The sequence below is a fragment of the Geospiza fortis genome, unplaced genomic scaffold (genome assembly GCF_000277835.1).
Source record: "Geospiza fortis unplaced genomic scaffold, GeoFor_1.0 scaffold112, whole genome shotgun sequence".
Taxonomy (NCBI): Eukaryota; Metazoa; Chordata; class Aves; order Passeriformes; family Thraupidae; genus Geospiza; species Geospiza fortis.
Genome location: NW_005054298.1, coordinates 7463620 through 7485601, shown reverse-complemented (window position 1 = coordinate 7485601; position 21982 = coordinate 7463620). Strand labels below are relative to the sequence as shown.

The following is a 21982-nucleotide window of genomic DNA, read 5'->3' as shown; positions in this document are numbered from 1 at the left end:
AGGCGCTTTAAGTCTGCTTGGAAAGAAGCATGGCTCCTAGGAATGTAGTGGGTATTGCTGCAATTTCCATGCCTTTTAGTACAGAAGATTTGTGCTTTTCAGCACAAATAGCCTAGACCACTCTGTAAAATGAGCAATCAATTCACTCTGGATAAAAACAATTTTGTCTGAAGTCCAGCTTGCTGACAAGAAAGTAGGAGATATCTCACCTGCAAGATGATATGATGAGAAATCTCCTTTCCTAGGAAATACACCCAGAGCATTATAGGTTTCTCATGAGGCTCTGCCGTTCATTCACTCAACTCAGGCATGCTTTTGCCAAGACCTGTGCACTGAATTAAATCCCTGAACAGCTAATGAGACTTGTTTGGACATTGTCTTTGCAGACAGTAATGGTGTTCAAGGCTTCCTTTTCCTTAAAAATATCAAATATATGGTTTACTATCAAGTCTGAGATTTAGCAACTTACCTGCAAAAATTCAAGGACAGGTCATAACTAAAAAAAACAAAATCAGAAGATTTTGATCATGAGGTCTTTTCACATTTTATTTGAAAACTGTGGGCTGTAAACTAATTACCAAACTATTTACATGGTAGTACTAAGGTTTTCTGATCCTTCACATCACAACAAAATAAGCAGGTGCAAGGCTGAGGTTTCTCACTGGAGTAATTATTGTGTTTGGGGTAGTGAGCACAGTGAGAGTCTTTGACAGAGGTGGCATTACTGGTGGTTCTCTTCTCTTTGCATATGAAGGTGCTGACCTCACTGAACAAAAGTCAATGTAGCTGGGACAGGGAAGGCCTCATACATTAACAGGATAAGCAGGGCCAGGCCATGAACTTTGTAAAATTATTTTTATCCCAGAATAAGGGTTTTATTAAGTGCTTTCAGCTTCAATGTCTCCAGATGTTTTCGAATTTTCTCTCCGATCTCACTATTCTGGAGTTGAAAATGTCCATCTGGACCATTTTGTGGGTCTCTGCAAGAAATTTAAAGCATAATTTGTATTTATAATAATCAGGGAAACTACTTAGGAATGTCTTCAAAATCCAAAGAAAGAGGCACTCGCAATTTCTTTTCTCATAATGAACACAGGGTATTCCATCACTGATGCAGAACTGAAAAGGTACTGAAACTGTGGGAAGAACACTTAACTCTTGGCTTGGCCAGTCAGAAAAGTTAACCATCTGACAGGTAAACACAAACTGACTGAGTATTACATTTTATCCATGTAAGAAGACATGCTGTGATTGCCAGAACAAGGGCAGCCACATGAAAACCTGGTTTGCCTTAAGGACAAAAATGCTGAAACTGCTGTAGAGAAGCAATATGTTCTCTGTCACCCAGTGAAACACCACCCCCTAATTAACAGCAAAGAACCTTTCAGTGACAACATAAAGGATTGGGACTTCATTGTTTGCTAAGAAATTTTTGCTTCCCTCTTTACAAACCCAAAATAATAGGGAAGATTTCAACAAGTAAATATCAAAAACCAGAGTTGTCTAATATTGAAAATTATTTTAATTTTTTTTTTCTGAAAACATCTAAGATTTAAGAAAAAAAGAAGGTTATAAAATGACTCACCCAGGAAAAGCACCATCCAGCCCTATATCACTGTGGGAGAAAAAGATCACTCTTTAGTTATTCAAGCTGTTCCAAATCCCCATGTTCTGACAACCAGTGTCATAAAATGTAAAAACCAGCACTGAGTGCAACACATCTATATTTTTACAGCAAATTCTTCCCATGTAAAAGTAAAGCAGACATTCAAATCTCTTGATAGCTCTGAAAGTCTGAGGTTATCTTGAACATCCTGATATCTAAGCCACGTCATGACCACTTTAAAGAGGGGACAACTGTTGGACAGAAATGAATTAACTTGCTCCAAGGTTATAACTCAGCACTTTCACCTGTGTTGCTCTGCAGTCACTTGTCACCCACATTGCCTGCTGTGATGTGTGTTGGGGGAATCTCAAGTTTGAGCAGAGCAAACATGAAACACTCCTGAGAAAAGGCAGAGAAAAAAGCACCATGCCAAGGCGAAATTCTAAGGGCCCTTTTCTCTGCCAGCATTAATAAATATCTAACAAAAAGGGTCAATGAAAAGCAAAAGTCACTGGTCCAAGAATGTTGAACATCTCTGAGAAAGCAAGCAAACTGCCTCAAGTGTTAGATCATGCTGATATAACCGTAGTCAGAGATCCAGGCCAATGCTTTCTGAAGTAAAATCCAGAGACTGAATTTGCAGTGCAAATTTGCTCAAAGTACTAGGTCTGCATTGCACTTGTGATGGAGCCTCTAGAGCATCTCAGTATGACTCTCTATGCAATTCTGAAAAAATTTCTGGTGCTTGACTTTAGATTCCATTTCTCTCTTCTTATTTCAAAATATACCTACCTTTCTATGTTTATTGATTGTTCTTCATCTTCTTCTGAGAGTGCCCCCTCAATCTGTGGAAATTCAGCTTTCACCATCTCTGGAGTAAGAATCATGTTGAACTCAGCTTCATCTGTCTCACTAAAAATTAATAAGATGATGAACAATTTGCCTTTGTCCTTTTCAAAGTATTTTTTTAGCCAACAAGAACAAAAGTATGTTTTATGCAAAAGAGACTTTGTGCTTTTGCCGTTGAGGGGAAAAAACCTGGGACAGGTTTTGACATATCTATACAAGTGGTTTAGACACAGTCACTAACAGCATATACAGAATAGAGGAGAAACTTACTGGTCAATTATGTTCTCCTTGTCTCTCTCAGGTAAGTCATTCAGCACTGGTGGTAGATCTGTTGGAAGCATATCTGAACTGTAAGCATCCCTGTGATGGAAATTGTATTAGTTTAATGTATTAATACTAATGGTATTTTCATATTTTCAAGCTTCACAGCAGTTGCAGTTACAATGAAGCTGATATACTTTTAAATATTTGCGGAAAATCTGGCTGTACCAGAAACTGCTGTGATATGAGAGAATGTGAGCCTGAGATGTTGGCTACCACTGGGTACAAGTGTCCATAAGTTAAAGGTTTTACAGACAGACAGAGTTTGTACCTCCTGGGGTCTTCTAGGACTGAGTCAACAAGCTTTCAGGAGAGATGTTATAGAAAACCCAGACTGGAATTCTCCTTCCTGGGCTAGGCATTTCTTTTAATGATATTGCTCTTAATCTACCCTTCTAGGAGTTCAGTAGGAGGTTTTTTCCTGTTGGTTTTAGACCTCTGAGCAGAAATTAATTCCACTTGTAGGCCCACTTTCACCTGTGGGACTAGTGGCTGATCAATATAGTTACGCGCAGCAGAAACTAGCGCAGGACAGAGGATTTGTATTTTCAAATTCTTTCTTACCTAAGTACTGTATTTGTCAATGTGGGAATGTTAGAAAAAGTGGAATACTCCAGTGGTGAGAATTTTCTCCATTCCATTACTCCACAAATCACTTCCTGAAATGACAAGTGATACACAATCAGACCTCTAATACATAATCCTGTGGGGAAAGAGGCTTGCATGACAGGGCATCTTGGCTGAGAATTTGATTTAGGGAGCTGAATATATTTCAAAGATCCTTCCATCACTGTAAGGACATGAAAATACAACAGTGAACACATGGAAAGAGCAAAGAAACATGAAGGCATAAGTAAGAGACATGGACAAAGCCTAAGTAGAATTAGTTATTCTGGCCCATGTACTGACTATTTAGGTGCATGCACAATTTATATTGAAAATATTTTCTATCTAGAATGACTTCACCTTCCATTTTGATTCCTTAGAGCAAGTTCTCAGGAAGAACACACCCAAGACAGGTACTCATACAATAAACCCAAAAGGCCATACCTTGTGATCCAGAAATTTCTTTTGTGTGACCGGAATACTGGATCCTCTGGGGCATTCCTTGGTAACAATGTATTTTGGATGAGGACAAAGATGATATTCAATATCTGATTCACAATAGGCCAAAGGAAGTAAAAATGGAACTAATCCTGGAATGGGGTTCTAAAAACAATGAAGAGATTATTTTAATAAATTGTTCTGAGTACCATAAAAAATCTAATTAATGAACTTTCAGTTCTTACAACTAACGTAGTCTCCCCAGATTCACAGCTTTGTCTTACTCTGACTGCTCTGTTTGGTATGATCCTTCACTTTCTGTATCTTCCCCTCATCCTACAATGTCTGATTTATTAATGTTCCCTACTGCCTAAAATATAGCAATTTAGCTGTTGTCTCCAAGTCTGGAAGAAAAAAACTATTGCCTAATTATTCTGAAATCCATTGCTGATTCTCTGAATAGTTCAGAATCCAAGAAAGGAAGATGGACTTGCTATGGTGGAAGCCACAGCACACATGGCTTCACATTTTGCTATCCATTTCCCTGCATTAGCATCTGTTTCTGGATAAAGCCAGTGCTGGGTAGTGTGGGATCAAGCTGTGCCTGGCTCTCACACTGCTATGACAGAGGGATGAAAGAGATGCACAGAGGAACTCATCAGCACGTCCACTGGAGTCCTGGCTGTGTGTGAGGAGGACAAGTCTATGTCATAGATGTTATGCCAAGGTTACCAGACCAGCACAGTCAGCAGGGCTGGGAGCCAGAGCCACCCACAGCAGGTAAAGTGCCACACTGGGTGGGAGATCTGCCTGTGCCCATGCACAGCCCTGCACTGAGCCCTACAGCTGTCTCTGCCTGCTCAGAGACACCTCCAGACCTCCAGGCTCTGCTGCACTGTGGGAAATACCTCCTGCAGCTGGTGCCACATAGCACAATCTACATGACAACAGTAACAGAAAACCCTCCCATGCAAGCGGCAGTGATTTTTTGAATCTCTGTGCCTAACAACTTGGAAATGTGGTTTGGGATGCTGTGAGAACTCATAAAAACTGTAAGGCAGCAGGATGCAACGTGAGCAGAGTTTGACTCCACTTCTCTGCTTACACAAGGATTAGGCAGATCTATAGTCACCCAGCTGAACAGCAGGAAAAGACTGCACCTATCCTACCTACCTGGGCAAGAATGTGAGGTTACAGATGGACTGAGATGCCAAGATCATGGCCTTTCCTCTAACATCCAAATGCGGAAACAAATGGAGAAGAAGGAAGGGTTCCATGGTGTTCCCGGAAATTCCATGATCATCAATCATTTTTGGAGCGTCAGACTGGAAGAGTCTCCCATTCTCTGTTTTCACTACAATTTTGTCTTATCATCCCTCCCCTGAACTGATCAAAACCCACTCTAAACTGAAATGGTGCCCCTCTGAACTCTGGGATTCCTATCTATCCGAGCTTGCACCATGAAGGATTACTCTCACTTTGGATAGTTTTAAAACCAATCTGAGTAAGAAAACTGCCCACAAATTCCACATCAGGCTTCTGATGAAACAAGCACACTTCTGCTCCTTTCTTAGGTTCTTTATGGAAGCCAAGTCCTACTTACAAAAATGCGAAGTGGGTTGCTCTCTCTTGGGTGGACTAAAGCTTGCGGAGGAACCAGGTTTAACAGGCTGATATCCCCTTCTGCTGCTTCTTTGTCAAAATCTCTCCTCTGGGAGACCTGTCCCTCAGGAGAAGGAGCCACTTGAATCAATTCATCCTTGAAAAACACAGACATCAAAGATTTTTAGAGTATAGTAAATCTTTCAGTATAAAATGTTGAGTCAAAATTAATCAAATAATTGTGGAAATGTAGGGTTGGGAGTGACTTTGTTACCTGGGCTCCCTGCCTCAGTGGTCGGGAAAGTTTTACAGGTTTGTAACTTGTAGCTGCATAGTGTGTACAAAATGGCTGATACTTCATAATCTTGCAATGCTGAGGAACCTAAGTGCAAAGAAAAAAGATGTTCTGCAGAAAGTGACAATACTCACTTTCAGTTAACTCATAAACGGCGTGTTACATTTGGCTTTATCATGGACACATCACATTTCCATGGTAAAAGACACTTGAAGCACTCTCCCAGGACATGGTACATAACCAAAACTTTGAGAAGCCATACTTCACCAGGACTTTGATCTTTGAGATACAATAATTTCAGCTGAGGTGATTCATCTCCTTCTGGAGAGAGGGGAATATTGCTGGCTGTAAGTTGGCTACTTATGGAAACTGGTGGGATTTGGTTTTAATAAAAGCATGCTAATCATACAGCCTTATTAAGCAACATTTTTACTGTGCTGTGCAGATGCCATTTAACTGCACAGGAAAGAGAAACATGAGGGAGCTGTACTGACTCACCTTCAAGTCATAAAAAGGAAGAACGTGTTCAACTTTCACATCTACAGATTCAATAGGAACTGGGCCAAGAGCATCAGGTGCCTGAAACAGAACAGTATTTAAAACCAGTAATATGGTGGGCATTTTGTTTTGTATTGGCAGTAATCCATGAGCACAGCTAATTGAAAACATATGGAAATAATTATGCAAATATTTACTTTATACAGTTTGATATTTCTGTTGTTCTTTCTTGGACACCAGCATTTCAGTTATTTTTTTCCTTGCTTTTGAAAAATGGATGTTACACTAACTCTGAGGATTAATGTTTTGCTCACAATTTTAGGATACAATTAAGAGAATGAAAAGATTTTTTTACTGTTTTCAGCAGAAGCCTTAGTAAATCTCAAGTCCTGACTTAATTTGCCAGAACCCTGGAACACCAGTTACACTGTGAAATTTTAATAAAAGGACTATCAGCTCTGGGGCCAATGTCTTCAACAAAATTCTATCTAGAGTGCTGACTAATATTTGAGTTACTGTACCTACCAAATAATTGTGTAGTTCATGGGACCTGTAAAAGGGGAATTCAAAAGGCAATATACAATCTTCACTTATTCTGGAAGAAAAGTCCTTATGTTCTTCACTCTTGTCTACTTTGCTGAAACTCCTGCTTTCTGTCATGAGTGGAAACCAAATATTAAGATTTTGTAATATATCTTAATACACTGTTTCAGAAATAGAATCAAACCACAAAATGTATTTAACATTTTCCTAAACCAGGATGTCAAGTAATTTAAATATAAAAAGTAAGGTAATACTTCCTAAAGACTTTAAATGTCACATCTCTAAGATATGAGCACAATACCTTGAATAGCAGACAGATTTAATTTCCCCTTTCCTAAAAAGACACAGCCCACTCCTTCCAGCATGGTTCACAGCAAGGCTCAGACAAGTCAGAGGCCTCTCTTACCCTAATTGTCATTACACCTTCTATTTGCAGCATTCCTACCTCCTGGGAATTAAAAGTGCCTATTTGCAGAAGCAGGAAAAGGCCTAATATGGAACAGTGTGTCTCAGGAGCTGTCAAATTGTATGTCTACAAGGGAGTGGGAAATAGAAGACTCAAATTCTTATCTGTCTCCTATTTACCCAGCTGTGACTCCCATCCAAAGCCAGTTTTCTTCTATGATGTTAAATAGCAAGTCACTTTTCCAGACCAGCACTTTCATTTCCATGTAAAAAACCCCAATTGATTAAAAACACTTCTATGAGAAAACAATGAGTACAAAAACTCAACCCAGTACTGGCTACCTGGAAATGTGTCTCATGGTTCCTACTGTCTCATTTCACTCACTCATTTGCCTTCATCACATTCAGGTGTCTTTCCCCCTTCCATCCCCCTGCAGTAAGCTCCTCTCATGCTGTGACTCTCACCTCTTGGGCTCCACCTGATCTGTTCATCTCCCTGTCTCTCACACAGTCCCATCTGTCCTTTCATTGCTCCTCAGGCCTACACACAGAACCACAGAATGGTTTGGGTTAGAAGGGACCTTTAAAGATCACCTTGTCCAACCCTTCTGCCAGGGGCAGCAACATTTATCACCACATGAGGTTGCCCAAAGCCCCACCCAACCTGGCCTTGAACAGTTCCAATGATGGAGTATCCACAGCTTCTGCCCTGTTTTTAAGTAGATAAACTGCAAGGTTCCTAAGAATAGTTAATCGCATTTCTTAAACATGGTAAAAAACGTGTATGGAAAATAGATGTATCTTGACTACAGTCATTTCCACCTTTTAGCAGGGCCTGTTGCCATAGGACAAGAAGGAATGGTTTTGAACTAAAATAAGGCAGTTTCAGACTAGATATAAGGAAGAAATTTTTTGCAACAAGGATGGTAAAACACTGGAACAAGTTGCCCAAAGAGGTGGTGGATGTCCCATCCCTGAAACATTTAAGGTCAGCCTGGAGAGGGCTCTGTGCAAGCTGCTCTCATTGAAGAAGTCCCTGCTTATTGCAGGGAGGTTGGACTGGATGGCCTTTAAAGGCCATCCAATCCAAATCTCTCTATGCCTCAACCTCGTCACACTTTATTTCTTTCTGGAAGACTCCTTTATAAGGACTCTGTCTTTATGTTTATATGCAATGCACCTGACACACTGCAGCACAACCTGAATTATCACAGTCCATGGCCAAAATATCAACTTGTTCTTTTAATCCTTACCAGACCCAGAGCCTTCCTCCACACCTCTGGCCTCCCTGGACAGTCCACGGAACAGAAGCAATAAACGTTTTAGACGAATCTGAACCAAAATCTGAGAGAATGATTTTTAAATTTAAGTCAAACACCCTAAGATTTACAGACATAGAAATACTGTATATGTTACACCTGCATTTATTCTTCAGAGCTCACTCAGACATCTCTATTTGAGAAATTTTAATATAGTTTTCTGTTCAGATAAAGTGGGAAGGAAAGATGTAGAATGGATCTCAACTCTATAATGACATTACACAATAAATACAGTTACATCTTTTAATTTAGTCTTACAGGTTAATAAATTTTTTTTTGCTAGGTCTTTTGCCTGGTGTTTACTGGCATATACAGACAGTTAACAAGGACCATATGAATTTTTGTAGCTCTGAAAATGAGCAGAGTAAACAGCAACCTGCACTGTGTTTTTGCCCATACCCTACAGGGTAAAAATGAAGAATCCTTGGTTTTAATATCAGATGGGGCCATTTGGTCACCTCTTTATTTGTACAATAAAAAAGAGCATTTAATTTCAAGACTTCAGTATTATGAATAGATTGAAGAATATCCAAACCGGACACTAGAAGAGCAGAACATTTCCATCTTGCTTGCTACATTAAGATTTACTGAAGAAAGAGCAGTGGTGATGTAAGATAATATTGAAACCAAATGAAATAAATTATTTTACTGATTGGTCCTTTAGTTTCCGGGTCTATACCTCCCCTATTTGAATTTCTACCTGTTGTTTCCATGTTCCCATCATGCACCATTGCAAAGATCCTCCATCATCAGTAACCTCAGAGGAGCTGGAAGGTGTTGTTCTCTCCCTCTACTTTCCCTCTCCAGATTGTCTCCTTACAGAGTAAATGCTCTAAGCCCTGAACATCCTGGTGGCTCTACACGGAACTCACTCCAGCTTGTTAAATTCTTTCTTGTAGTAGGGGCCCAAAACAGGGTGCAGCATTCTATATGCATTTTCAAATCTTTTTTGTACAGAAGTATTTTTTACTTTTAAAAAAATCTGAATTTATCTGCATTTGTTTAGCATCAATTGCAATATGAAAGATGAATTGAATACAAAACTTACTCCAGATCCTTATTTCCTGGTGAGGTAGGGGCATATTTATCAAATTACCAAATCCCTAGCTAGCTGTGAACAGTCCTCCCACACTGGTTGCATGTTCTTTTGTGCTGTCTCACAGGTGTTCATGCCCTCACACTGCATTCTGGTTGTTCACTTTACCTTGTATGCTGCTTGCTGGAATTTCCTGAACATCCTCTTTCTGCTGTCCCAAGGGTCATTATGGAGCAAGTCGAATGTGGGATGGACATTTGGTTGCTGCACAGTGTATTTTTAAAAAATGAAACAGGAAAGAAAAAGGACAATCCTTTTTACAACTAGATAAGGTAGAACTTTTCTCCATCCCAAGCCATACTTTGGCCTGAATCTGTATGTTATTTCTAAATACTGGAAATGGTCCAGTGAAAATATTTGCAGCATTGGTATTTAACCAGAAGCCTTCACTGCAGGGCTTAATGGGAGGTTATCACCAAGTATTTGCAGATGTAGTATGGGGAATGCAGAGATAGTGTGGCATGGTCTGCATCCACGCAAATGACCAACACAGACTAGGACTGCAGTGCGCTCCATGGGCAGTTGGGCAGCAGAGAGAATGGACAGGGGCTCTAACAAAAACACAATTTATCTTGCACAGACATGAAGTTGAAACAGCTGTAAGGACTCAAATCAGACACCCAGCAAAACTAGTATCCTTTCTCCAGTAATGGCACATACCCAAAGGAGAGTGGAAGACACCAAAGAAAAGGGCAAAAAAATCTAAGTACCAGAAGGGCTCCTGTCAATCTGACCTGCAGGTAAAAGTTGGAAATCTTGTGATATGCTTAACCTTACAATGAGGCATAAGAAAGCTTCTCCTGAGAGATCTTTCAGAAACAAGCAATACAAATCTCAGGTTAGGCCTGCAGATTTCCACTTGACTCTCATATTAGACCAGAACATTAGAAGATGAGCTGTGCATATAGTATGGAGCTTGCCCTACCTAAAAGTAAAATGGGAAATAAGGCCCTGACACAGAAATAGGCATATCAGGAGGAAAAGCATTCAGTGTCAAATATCCATGGCTATTTGTTAGCTTGGGAGGTGATAATTTAGCATGCACGTAGCAGGCTCTATGAACAAACCTGGTCAACATGCCGGGTAACACGTCTGAAGGAAACTTCTACTTCACCCCTCTGAAACTCCTGTTCTATGATAGGATCTCCTCTTTGGAGCTAATTTAAAGAAAAATCACATTAGCACAAAGCATCCAGTGAATTATTTCCTCCATTATAATTAGGGAAACTCACAATGTAAGACTCTGGAGGTGTTTAACGAAACACAGACTTCATTCCCTTTTAGGGTGTGATTATTGCAACCCTTAAGCAAGTCAAATAAAGTAAAATAATGTCTTTTCAGGTCTGAGTCTCAATCAAATCTCTGTCCTAATGAAACATGGGTGCAAATCTGCTCACTTGGGCAAATATTGTTACATTTCTGATAATACCTTACCCTTCTCTCTGTCTACCTTCAAAATAAAAACATCCCTGAAACAGTGATGCACAGGCACAATAAAGATATGACTGCAGTAACAATTACAACTAGCACAGGTTTGCATTGATTAATGAAGAAAAACTGAACATGTAGAGAGCTTGATACAATTCACAGTGCACTACATCATCTTAAAGTATAAGATTTTAAATTTACAGAAAAAAACATAAAAGGCTAACCTTGTATTGCTCTTCTTCCCTTTGTCGGCTTTCAATAATCTCTTTTTTAAACTCTGCAGAGATTGGATCACTTCCCTTATGAACTTGCCTGCATTTACAGTGGAGACAAGAAAAATGCTTCACTTAATGCACAGTTTGCTTTATTCAAAGGCAAGCAGACTTAGTCCCCTCTTCCTGAGGTGCCTAGGTGTCCATGACATTCATAGGAGATGATCTGTGGATTTCAAATGAAACCATCATGTGCTTAAAGTTCCAACTGTGTTCTGCTTTGCACCAGTTGATGTACAATAGAATAAAGAAATCATTAAGGTTGGAAAAATCTTCTAAAATCTTTGAATCCAGCCATTAACCTAACACTGCCTAACACTTCACTAAACTACATCCACATCTATCAGAACTACGTCTACATGTTTTTTGAACACTTCCAAGTGTAATTCTGCTCTTATTCCATTATTCATTTTAGCCTCAATTTATTGACAGCCATGACAAAATCTTCCTTCGGCCTTAAGGGCACAAGATGAGATGCCTGAGAACAAGGTTAGGCAAAGCAGGTTTTCAGCAGCTTTCTTTTTGAATGGAACAATAAGGCAATCAAAGTCCTCCTTGGGTACTACTATGGATGCTACTGAGTCTGCTCTTAAGCAGAAGACAAAAAAAAAAAAAATCAGTAATTTAGGCTTAAACCAAACATATTGAGACACAAAATGGCAGCATTCTGCACTAGTGGACATTGTATACATCATTCATAAAGGCCTTGGTTAAGCAAATCCCAGTCTTGTTAATATGGTTAATTAACATGGTTAACTAGCACTTACCACTTTAGATGATTTGCTTCCTCTTCCTGAACATTTTGTTTCACTTTTAGTTGAAATATAGCATCCTTCATCTGCCTTGGTTTTTTTCCTTCTTTGCCTTGGGACAGGGCTGCAGGAACATCAGAAAGCCATATCACACCTCTGTCTAGATTGGATTTTTAATTGCAAAAAACATCCATTAAGACAACTGTACCCATTAATACATAAAGCTAAGGAGAGAGTTCTCACAGAAATAACAGTCACATCTCATCAGCAATTCTGAAGCCAAGCTCCTCATCAGAGCTACAAATAATGCTAAGACCAAGTTTATGCTGTTTAATTACTTTACCTTCTTTTACGTCCTTTAACTTCAATTTGCCTGGTTCCTGAATCAAAACAGTAGCTACAGCATACGGATTTGACAAGTCTGTGGGGAATCTGAGGTTCTGGTATTCAATTTCCTATGAGATATAAATTAATAGGAACAAACTGAAACATGGAAGATTTCCAGCCCAGAAAAGTACTTGTAATTATTATCTTTTCACACCTTTAGTTTTTGAACAGGCTTTGACTGTAGTCGGCTGAGCCGGTCTCTTCTCCACAACACAGGTTTTCCAGACACAGCTTTTTTCTCTGGATGACTTTGTTGTTCATCAGTATATTCTTTTCTAGATGTCAGAAGAACACATATTCCTTTCATAAGCATTCTCTAAATGACATAGAAGTCTACAGTTCAAAAGGCTCAAAACCCCCTGCATCTTGCAAGGCCTCAACAATAAGAATAACAAGTGGGAATGATAGAAGATGAGGATGTTCACATTTCTTTAAGGATATGTAACTTCTCATTATATTTATTTTGTTGTTTTTTTTTTAATTTAATGTAGATTAAGGATGTTCTAATCAAACAGTGCAAAAAAGCAGGTACATGTATCAACAGTAGAATTACTTCAGTGCATTGTAAGTCTCCAAAGAAACCAATGCTTAAAAAGATCTTAGTAAAATTGTATTAAATCCTATTACATTAATATCTTTTAGAACTGGGCAAAACCACTCCAAGACCAGCCAGCCACACATACATCAGAGCCACATGTGGTATTGATGTTCCTGTGAATACACACACATAGGGTTTTGAGTGAAACTCTAAAATCCGTAACTGCATTGCCATTTGTGCTGTTCCATACTCCAGTGGGGAATACTTCACAGCTACTTTGACTTTTCCATTGGCTGGAATGATTCCTGTGATTAGAGGAAAAAACAGTAAGAGTCCATATAACATGAGCCCACTTAAGTGTACTGGAACTCATTCTGGGCTACTTTTTTTAAACAACTTAATTGTTTGAATGGATAGCAGTAGGCATGGAAAATCTTTCTGGTCTCAAAGCATCTTTCAAAAACTATGTCCTGCTGCAAGATAATAGAAGATATTTTGCAATAGCAGAGAGACTTGACAGTAGGGCTATAATACTTCATACTGCTGTGAAAATGACTGCCTGTTTATATGTAGAAATTCTGCACTTGCATCTGCTAGTCTTAAGTCTTTGGCACTTTCTGCTTTCATGGGCAAAGCATTTATAAACATATTCCTCTGAGCTTTTCCGAGCTAGGGGACTCATCTGGATTTGATACATTACCTGTCTCTGCTTGACCTTATCTCCTTACTACTTATTCCATTATTTTCACAAACACTTTAACCACTATTCACATCCCTAAACATTCAGGGCCTTTCCCAACCTAAGTGATTCTATGATACTATGATTACTCTGAGCACAATGGCTTTGAGTAGGAGCTGAAACTTTTTAGAGCTTCTCAGATGGTCTTCAGCCTTAGTTTCAGGCTACCAAAATTTCTGACTTAAGTTTTGCTGGGATGATCCTATTTCGGGGATATTCTTCTGGGAAAATAAAAGCTGCACGGACCATTTGGAACATCTTGGATTTTGTCAAAGCTGGGCATTGCCTAAAGAAACTTACAGCCAAGATGGCTATTTGCCATGAGGCTGAAAATGACTGGCAGCATTTACCTGCAAAAGCTTTGCCTGAGGAAAAGGTTTTTTCTGTACAGCACTGAATACACTGTCAAAGTAACTACACTTAATAAATACAGATTTAACATTTAAAATTTTAAAGAAGTCAGTCTACCAAATGTCGGCTGGACAGTAAAGGCTCTGTGAGGCTGAATAATATCAATGTGGAATTCAAAATCTATGGGACAGCTGCACTGCAGTGGGATAACATACTCCTTACTGAAAAGAGAGAAAGGAAAAATTAGGTTAATCAAAGTACAGTCGTTCATCATTTACAAGCTGGGAAATTGTATTATACACACCACACACTAAATTACCTGCATTCAGAGGAGTGGGTTACTTATTAATGTGAAAATCATAATTTCTCACTGTGCCAAAATCGCAAAATGTTTCAGATCTTTCACTCCCCCAGGAAATAAGAGTTAAATCTTGATTTGAATGTTGGACATTACTTTCTCCTACCCATACATAATTTGATTATGGAAAAATTTTTTTAAATTACTTTCTGGAGGTTATTTATGCCCATCCTCAAATTCTTACAGACTGTAATATCCAGCAAGTACAAACAATGTAAAGTGGAGCAACAATGAGTACAGAACCAGAAATCAGCCTTTTGCTGTGGCTCGCCTCGTGAAAGACGATGAGAAAAGAAAGTGTTGAAAACTCCAACACATCAGAATGACTGAACTTTAACCACTGTAGAAATAATGGTGCTGGGGCCTAATTTTCAGAAATCACCATAACTGCAACTAATATAGCAAATATACTGCACAACTAGGCCCTAATAAACAGAATCTTCCTTCTTCTTTCCCCCTTCTCAGTTCCTATTAACAACTGTTACTGATTAGTTCATGAGAACAGTCAGTGCTGTATCCATGCAATAGACAAAGGAAAATGAAGTCTAGCTCATTAAATACTTTTAAATACAAGAAGCAAAAATAACCAGCCCCATTTTCATATATGTTTAGCTTGCACAGCATTTATGTTACAGTGAATGTGCACCTGAAACAGTTCATATACAGAATTATTTTGCAGTCCAGACAGTAGCTAAGTTTCTTAAGGCTTTCAACATTATGTTGCATGAATAGAAGAAAATGGGTTTGGGCATGTCTTGCAAAATGTAGACAAATGTCTGTCCTTAACTCACCTCTGACCAATTGATACATCAGACAGATTTATAAATGATGGAAATTCTACAACATTCACAGCAGGGTAAGCATGCATGGGAACAACTAAGGTATCACCTCCCTGCAAACAAACAAACAAAAAAATAAACTAACAAGTGCAAATATTTATACCTTACAATTAGTAAATCATAGAATCATATAATGTTAAGGGTTGGAAGGAATCTTAAGGATTATCCAGTCCCAACACCCCCTGCCACTGGCAGGGACACCTCACACTGGACTTGGCTGACCAAGGCCTTATTCAACCGGGCCTTGAACACTGCCAGGCTTGGGGCATCCACGCTCTCCTGGGCAACTGTTCCAAGGTCTCATCACCCTCACAGTAAAGAATTTCTTCCTAATATCTAACCTAAATTTCCTGTCTTTCAATTTGTATCCATTACTCCTTGTTCTATCACTACAGTTCCTGATGAAGAGTCCCTCTCCAGCTTCTCTGTAGCTCTTTTCAGATACTGGAAGGCTGCTATGAGGTCTCCATGCACCCTTCTCTTCCCCAGGCTGAACAGTCCCAACTTTCTCAGCCTGTTATGGAAATAAAAAGTTTCTCTAGTAGTTGGCCAGCAAGTGGGCATAAAACATCTTCAAAATTATCTCTGTGTTGTACCTCAGAACATTAATATTCTACCTGCTTTCAGTATCCTTCTGTCTTTCCATATTTTATGCAACTTTCTAGAGCTCCTCTGAGCTGCTCAGCTAAGTCATTACATCAATGTGGCATAATGACTGATCTACTGGCAAAGAATAGCAGAATAAGTAATATAATCTTGCCTACTGCTCTGGGATGTTTGCAGACAAAAATTTTTAATGCTTTAAGTTAAATACTCCAATCAAGACTTACTGGGAATAAATCTATGTGTCTCTAGAAGATTAACTATACCTTTATCATTACCATCATGCTCTAATACTTGTTTCATTCCATTACAACTCTATGTTTTGCAATGAATGCTCACCTCACAGTGAATTCGGATGCAGTCATAGTAATACCTCCATTCATCAGGGCAAAAATCAACAGTAACCACAAGGGACAATCCAGGGACAAGCCGGTGCTAGAAAATGACCCAGAACAAGACAGAAGCCATGTAAAAGCTGCTTATATGGCACAAAACCTGTGCTCCATGCAAAGAGCAGCGTGAAGACTTTCTGGCACTTACTGTTTTGTTGTATTTGATCTGAAAATACATCGTCTGGGGTGGTATTATGTGAAGGTTTACTGCATTGGTAGAAATATTTATCAGCTTCTGCAGAACAAAGGAAAACAAAAACCACAAAACACCTTACAATATAAGAGGTCAGTTAAGAATACCAACTATACTTTTTGTAAAACCTTCCATAGCAAGAAGTAATAATTTTTACTTTAGCAGAAATAATTCTAAATATGCTCTGAATTTAAAATAAAACTATGCAAAACTTACATCCTGCATTTTTATTCTTTGGAAACAAATCACAATTTTTAACCAAGGAGTAACAGTTAGTTTTGCTAGAAAGATTCTACTATTGAATCAAATTCTGATGCTGTTTTGCTTATATGCAAAAGGAACAAATATTTTATTTGCAACAAACAATTTATTGATCACTTTTAGGGACATCTGAAACAACAAGAATTACATAATACTTCATGGTTCTGTTTTGGTGTACAACCAACAGACTTTTGGACAGTGACAGTCCAGCCTGCAAAGCCTCCTGCATTTGTTTACTTTCATTACATTCAGAGACCCTAGTCCAATATAACTACCAACCTCAGCCTCAATACTCCTAAAACATGAATAACAAAGGCACACAAAGGGAAAGCAGAGAGCAGAAAAGGAAATACCCAAACCATTCACAAGGAAAGGCAATCAAATCTATGCACAGAATTTCCTTTCTCAGAATAAATTGCTCTTGGCAAAAGACCAGAGATGCTTTCAAAACTTTCCCACCAGTAAACATGTTGACAGACACAGTGACAGTCCAAGGACATTTTGAAAGCAAGTCAATTGTGGAGTTAAAGCCCAAATCCTTTTTTCATGATGTGCAAGTCACATATCACAAACACTGATGCAGACATGGGAAACAGGGAGTATAAAGGAGGGTAATGCTCACAGCCTGGTAGTCATTTCTTTTGTTACCGCAGGACCACTGAATTTAAGTGCTGCTTTTAAGAGCACTCCACAGGGCAAAGGCCTCCTGACCACAAGGAGTCAACTCAGATTGTGCTGTCCTTTTATGAGCCCCAAGGGGATCCCTGCTCCAGAACTTACCAGCATCTGTTGGTGATGTTTTCCAGCTTCATACCCTCCATAGTGTAACACGGCAGGCTCAGCCTGCACAACCCTGCTCCTCTGATGCTCTGAATAAATCTCTACAGATCACAAAACAGGGAAAAAAAGAGACCAGAAACACACAGGAATGGTACTTACATTGAAGCAGTCCAGTTATGCTATACTGATTTATTATCAAGTTAAAAAAAAAAAAGATATTATTTCTCCTTTTAAGCCGGCATAAATTTATAAATGGAAAGTTATGGCACCATCCACTACCCCAGCAGATCCATGATCCTGCCACCAGTTCATCTTTTGGCATCATGGCTTCAACAAGCCACCCAAAACTTTAGGGTCAGCCAGGATCAGCACAGCCACTATTTCTTTCCTGACTACCCCTCCCATGATTTAGGCTCTCAGGAAGCTGCAATTTAAGCAACAGGATGGGAGTTGCAAAAAAAATAACCAAGTGTGTCCTAGAATTGCCACAAGGTTGGGAACAGTCAGAGAGCAGGAACTTACTTGATTCCAGCAGGTGATGGGGGACAGCATGTCTTTTTTTAGGTTCCTCCACGAGGCTGCTCAGGACACTGGGTACTTTCTTCAAGGACCCACGAGTGACCGTGATGTCTGGGGAGGCTGACTGAACCAGGTCCATGTTAGGACAGAAACAGGCTCTCAATGGCACTAAAATTCCTCAGTGCCTGTGGACAAATGAAAACAACATAATGATCAAAATATCTTCTTTCACACTGGTAGTATCTGTTGCCTAAAACTGCCTAAAAACATTTTGGAGAGGGAACTACTTTTTTGCCCTGATGAAGTAGATCACTCTGTGTGTGCTAAGCACAAGGAGAGAAAGATTCCAGAAAACCTTGCTCCCACAGCAAGACCTAGCATTTTGGGCATCTATTCTAAGGCTTACTGGGGACATTTGTCTTTCAGGTATAACACCTCTGTCTTCCTCCATGTCCCCCAGCAGAGCGGAAGGGAGCAGGTTCTGTTAATTCCACTATCTGAACTGATTTCTGCAGACATGTTCGTTCAATCTCTCCTGGGTGTTTGAGTTGTTAACTTGCAGATTAATTTTTAATTTTTAATATTAATATGAGGGATAAGAAATCTGGCATTTGAATATTTCGTTTGGATAGTATCATCTGGGTCATTTGTTCAGGGAAGATAACTGTAAACACAGAAAGCCACAGGCATTACAGATCCTGTGTTAAGTATGCAGAGTTATCAGAATATAAACCTCTCTAATGACAAGTGCAAATTTTACATAATAAAGACACCAGGCATGAAACATCCACCAGAAATGATCTTCATAAATAGAGCACACAGAGCCCTTGGCTCTTGTATGAACTGGAGAATTGCATGGACACAAAGACATAATAGTTTTGGAACAAATACTGAATTCAAAAGCTGTGCTGGGATTTTCAGCCCTCAAGCAGGCAGCACTCAACAGTTTCGAAGTGGAATCATTACTCCACCTCCCCCATTACGTTTTATGGTCTCATCTCTGGTATTTGTCCGATTTTCCAGTCTGCTTTAGATCTTTCAGGCACAACTTGAGAGGTGCTTCAAGCTCATAAAGTGCTGTTTTGATTTATGGTTTTGTACAGTATTAAATAATAAATAAGCAAGAAGCTTAAAATAATGTGCTGCTAGGACCCTGGCCTTCATAATATTTTCCACTCAATAACACCAAGCACAAATTTTCCACTCACAACAGAAAACCTGCAAGAGGAGCTGCATTATTGTGCACAAGAGTAAATTCCTTTTGATGTAGCAAGACCAAACTCAGACAAAAAACACTGCAAAAAAATTTCTAAACACAAGGATAAAGCTTACAGTTTTTCCACTTGTGTTCTTCAACTTTAATTTACACCACTGCCACCCTCCTTCTCCTGGTCACCATTCCTCATCAGGAATGCAAGGTTGGAAAAGGTGTAGGCAGACATAAGTCTCCTCAAAGGATTCCTGGTATCTCCTTTTCAGTAATTTACAGCGACGGTGCCATCATGGCTCACCAGCTTCAATAACACACTGCGTGTTGCTCAAAGGGCTAATACAGGACAAATCCTTAAGGTCTTGGAATGACGGAATACCTGATGTTCTTAAATTTTCCACGGCAGCTGCGTCTTTCGAGACTGTGTGTGTGAACAGAGCTGTGAAATCCTGGGAGCCCATGGCAAAACTCACCCCAAACGCCCTCAGGCCAGGTTATCGCCCTTCTCCTTGTCAGCGCTTGGGCTTTCTAATCTCTTCTCGCGTCTCGGAGCTCCTCGCACACCTCACCACACCGAAGGACGCCCATTCCAGCTGCGAGAGGCTGGAAAATGCATCCCTGTGCACAGCCCGTACTGCCGCTGCCACAGCCTTCAGCCCGAGAGAGATCCGGCACAGCCCGGCTGTCCCTGCCAGCCCTCCCTGAGCCCCGGCACAGCCCGGTTTTCCCTGCCAGCCCACCCGGAGCCCCGCGTCCCGGCCCGGCCCTGCCCTCCCGGCGGCCCCGCGGCGGTCGCTCGGCAACGGGGCAGCCGCGTTGGGCCGCACCACTCGCGGTTGGGCTGGGCAGGATTGCAACAGCGGCACTCCGGCTCCTCTGACGGCGAAAAGTACAAAAAAAGAGTAAAAAACACCTCCCCCCCCTTTTTTTTTTCTTTTTCTTGTCTCCAGTGAGCGACGTTTTCACTATTCCCATTGTGGCCTCAGACAGAGCAGAGGCGCTTCTTTCCCTTTAAAAGCTCTCATCTAATAACACCTAAATTGTTCTTACTTGGTTTAAAACAGATTCTGAAAGGTTTATTACAATATTATTAAAGCAAAAACGAAAACAAAAACAATACCACCCTCTTTTTCTCTTTACCTCCCCTCAGCTTTCCTCAGTTTTATGTTCTTGCTTTCAGCACTAAAGAGCCATCCCTTGGAAAGTACTCCTGGAAACCTTCAGTGTATTTTTTATACTGCCCATAAATTATGAGGGTTTTTTTCCTAAATGGGTACAGGGGAGAAGGGAAAGCAAAGAAAGCAAAGTTTTCTTCCTTATTTTTTTTTCCTTTTCCCTTTCAGACAGGTGATCTGGATTAAGAACAAAAGAATTTATTTTCAGTTTTTCTAACACAGGAGTAAAATGTGTCCAAAAGTAGTGCATTCATTTTGGATAAAAACGTAAGCAAGAAAAGCTTCAGATCATAAAATTCAGATCCCAGAACACAGTTCCCATATTTAGTAAGATGTAATTGCTTATGGTTAGAAAAAACTATTCCTATACCCTTGACCTGATGTCTTAAATATAGGCTTAATATAGAAAGCCAGAATTGTTCCCATAATGAGTTTTTTCCTTTCATATTCTAAGAATAAAATTGTTCACTTTCAGTTTTTCTAATTCACAGGTACATCAGTCTGTTTGGACAGTGATAGCTGAGTGCAAACCAAAAACCATGCCTGCTTCCACATCAGAGGGTCAAAACATGATGCACCTCTGGAGAAGCACTCTGTAAAGTTTCCTGGGAAGCAGCAAAGGAGTGGGAAAGGTAGGTGAAAAGAGTGGGTTATCAGTCAGCAAACCTTCAGATTTCCTTGGGAAGGCTGATATAAATAAAGAATATTAACCAGGGTTTAAATAGGTGATTCTTGCATCAGTTTTGTCTCTGTATTCCAAATGTCAGATGAAAAGTGTGTGGCCTGATTGTCAAGCTGTAGTAAAGTCATTGCAAACAATTTAATTATTTAGCAAAGGGAGGAGAAAATTTAGTTGTTTCAAGCACTAATGGAATTTTTGAGTATTAATAAATAAATATTTACAATCGAAGTTGGTAAGTGTTTGATAAGTAAACAATCCTACAATCAGAATAGTACAAAGCAATTTCTTTTATTTACTCCTAAAGTTAAAGTGAAAAGTCTTTTGAAATGATGTGAACAAATTCAGATGTTTCTTTCCTGGTTCAGATATCAGACTTGAAAGAAATTCCAGCTGTGACAAATTTATGAGGGGTATACATAGTAGGTATAAAAGCAAACGCACACAGCTATTGCTGAATTAAACAAACATCTCATTTGGGGATCTGTGAAATCTTGGTAATAATTGTTTGTAGACTGCTGCTGCTGTTAGGTTTCCCAGCTCTCCCTGTCTGTCCCACTGGGCTGACATTTGCTGTGAGTCAAGCAATGGTTTGCACAGGTGAGAATCTCCCAGATTTTATTTTGCATCCATCTTCTTTCAAACACTCAGCCTGCGTGTGAATAAAGTGGGAGGATCACAAAATATTAATTCACACTGTTGGTGTTTAAATCCAACATTGACTCTCCAGACTCCTGGGCCTATTTTGGAAAAAGTGCCACACTCCAAAGTACATTCAGAAGCAAAGCTCTCTCAATTACACAAATGCAAGAAAGAGTGCTGGCTTTCAGGGGAAGATGCTGCAAAATGAATGGAGTAATAAAATATTCCTTCAGCCAAAGGAAGAGAGAGAAGGACTTGGCGCCCCACCGAGATGATGCAGCATTGT

General features: G+C 39.7%; 1 protein-coding gene across 1 annotated transcript; it reads right to left on the bottom strand.

Annotated features, from left to right (window-relative positions):
- Positions 1–532: 532 nt before the first annotated feature.
- Positions 533–19870, bottom strand: CFAP221 (cilia and flagella associated protein 221). Its single transcript, XM_031057562.1, has 25 exons — positions 19674–19870; positions 17994–18175; positions 17472–17572; positions 16386–16472; positions 16185–16280; positions 15195–15295; positions 14163–14266; positions 13101–13260; positions 12572–12692; positions 12374–12485; positions 12046–12154; positions 11231–11318; positions 10646–10735; positions 9687–9782; positions 8417–8507; positions 6741–6868; positions 6216–6296; positions 5697–5804; positions 5424–5579; positions 3827–3985; positions 3341–3435; positions 2726–2815; positions 2399–2518; positions 1586–1615; positions 533–980 (listed from the first exon to the last, which is right to left on the bottom strand). Exons 2-25 carry the CDS (start codon positions 18127–18129, stop codon positions 857–859), a joined length of 2583 nt encoding a protein of 860 aa, XP_030913422.1. The 5' UTR covers positions 18130–18175; positions 19674–19870; the 3' UTR covers positions 533–856.
- Between the last annotated feature and the right edge of the window lie 2112 nt (positions 19871–21982).

What these genes read in the sequence shown, in the direction of transcription:
- CFAP221 (XM_031057562.1), bottom strand. Translation starts at nt 18,129, where the DNA reads ATGGACCTGGTTCAGTCAGCCTCCCCAGACATCACGGTCACTCGTGGG. An exon ending in AACATCACCAACAGATGCTG is followed by an intron (nt 16,473 to 17,471) that starts GTAAGTTCTGGA and finishes TTTGTTCTGCAG; the next exon opens with AAGCTGATAAATATTTCTAC. An exon ending in GGGAAGAAGAGCAATACAAG is followed by an intron (nt 10,736 to 11,230) that starts GTTAGCCTTTTA and finishes TCTTTAAATTAG; the next exon opens with CTCCAAAGAGGAGATCCTAT.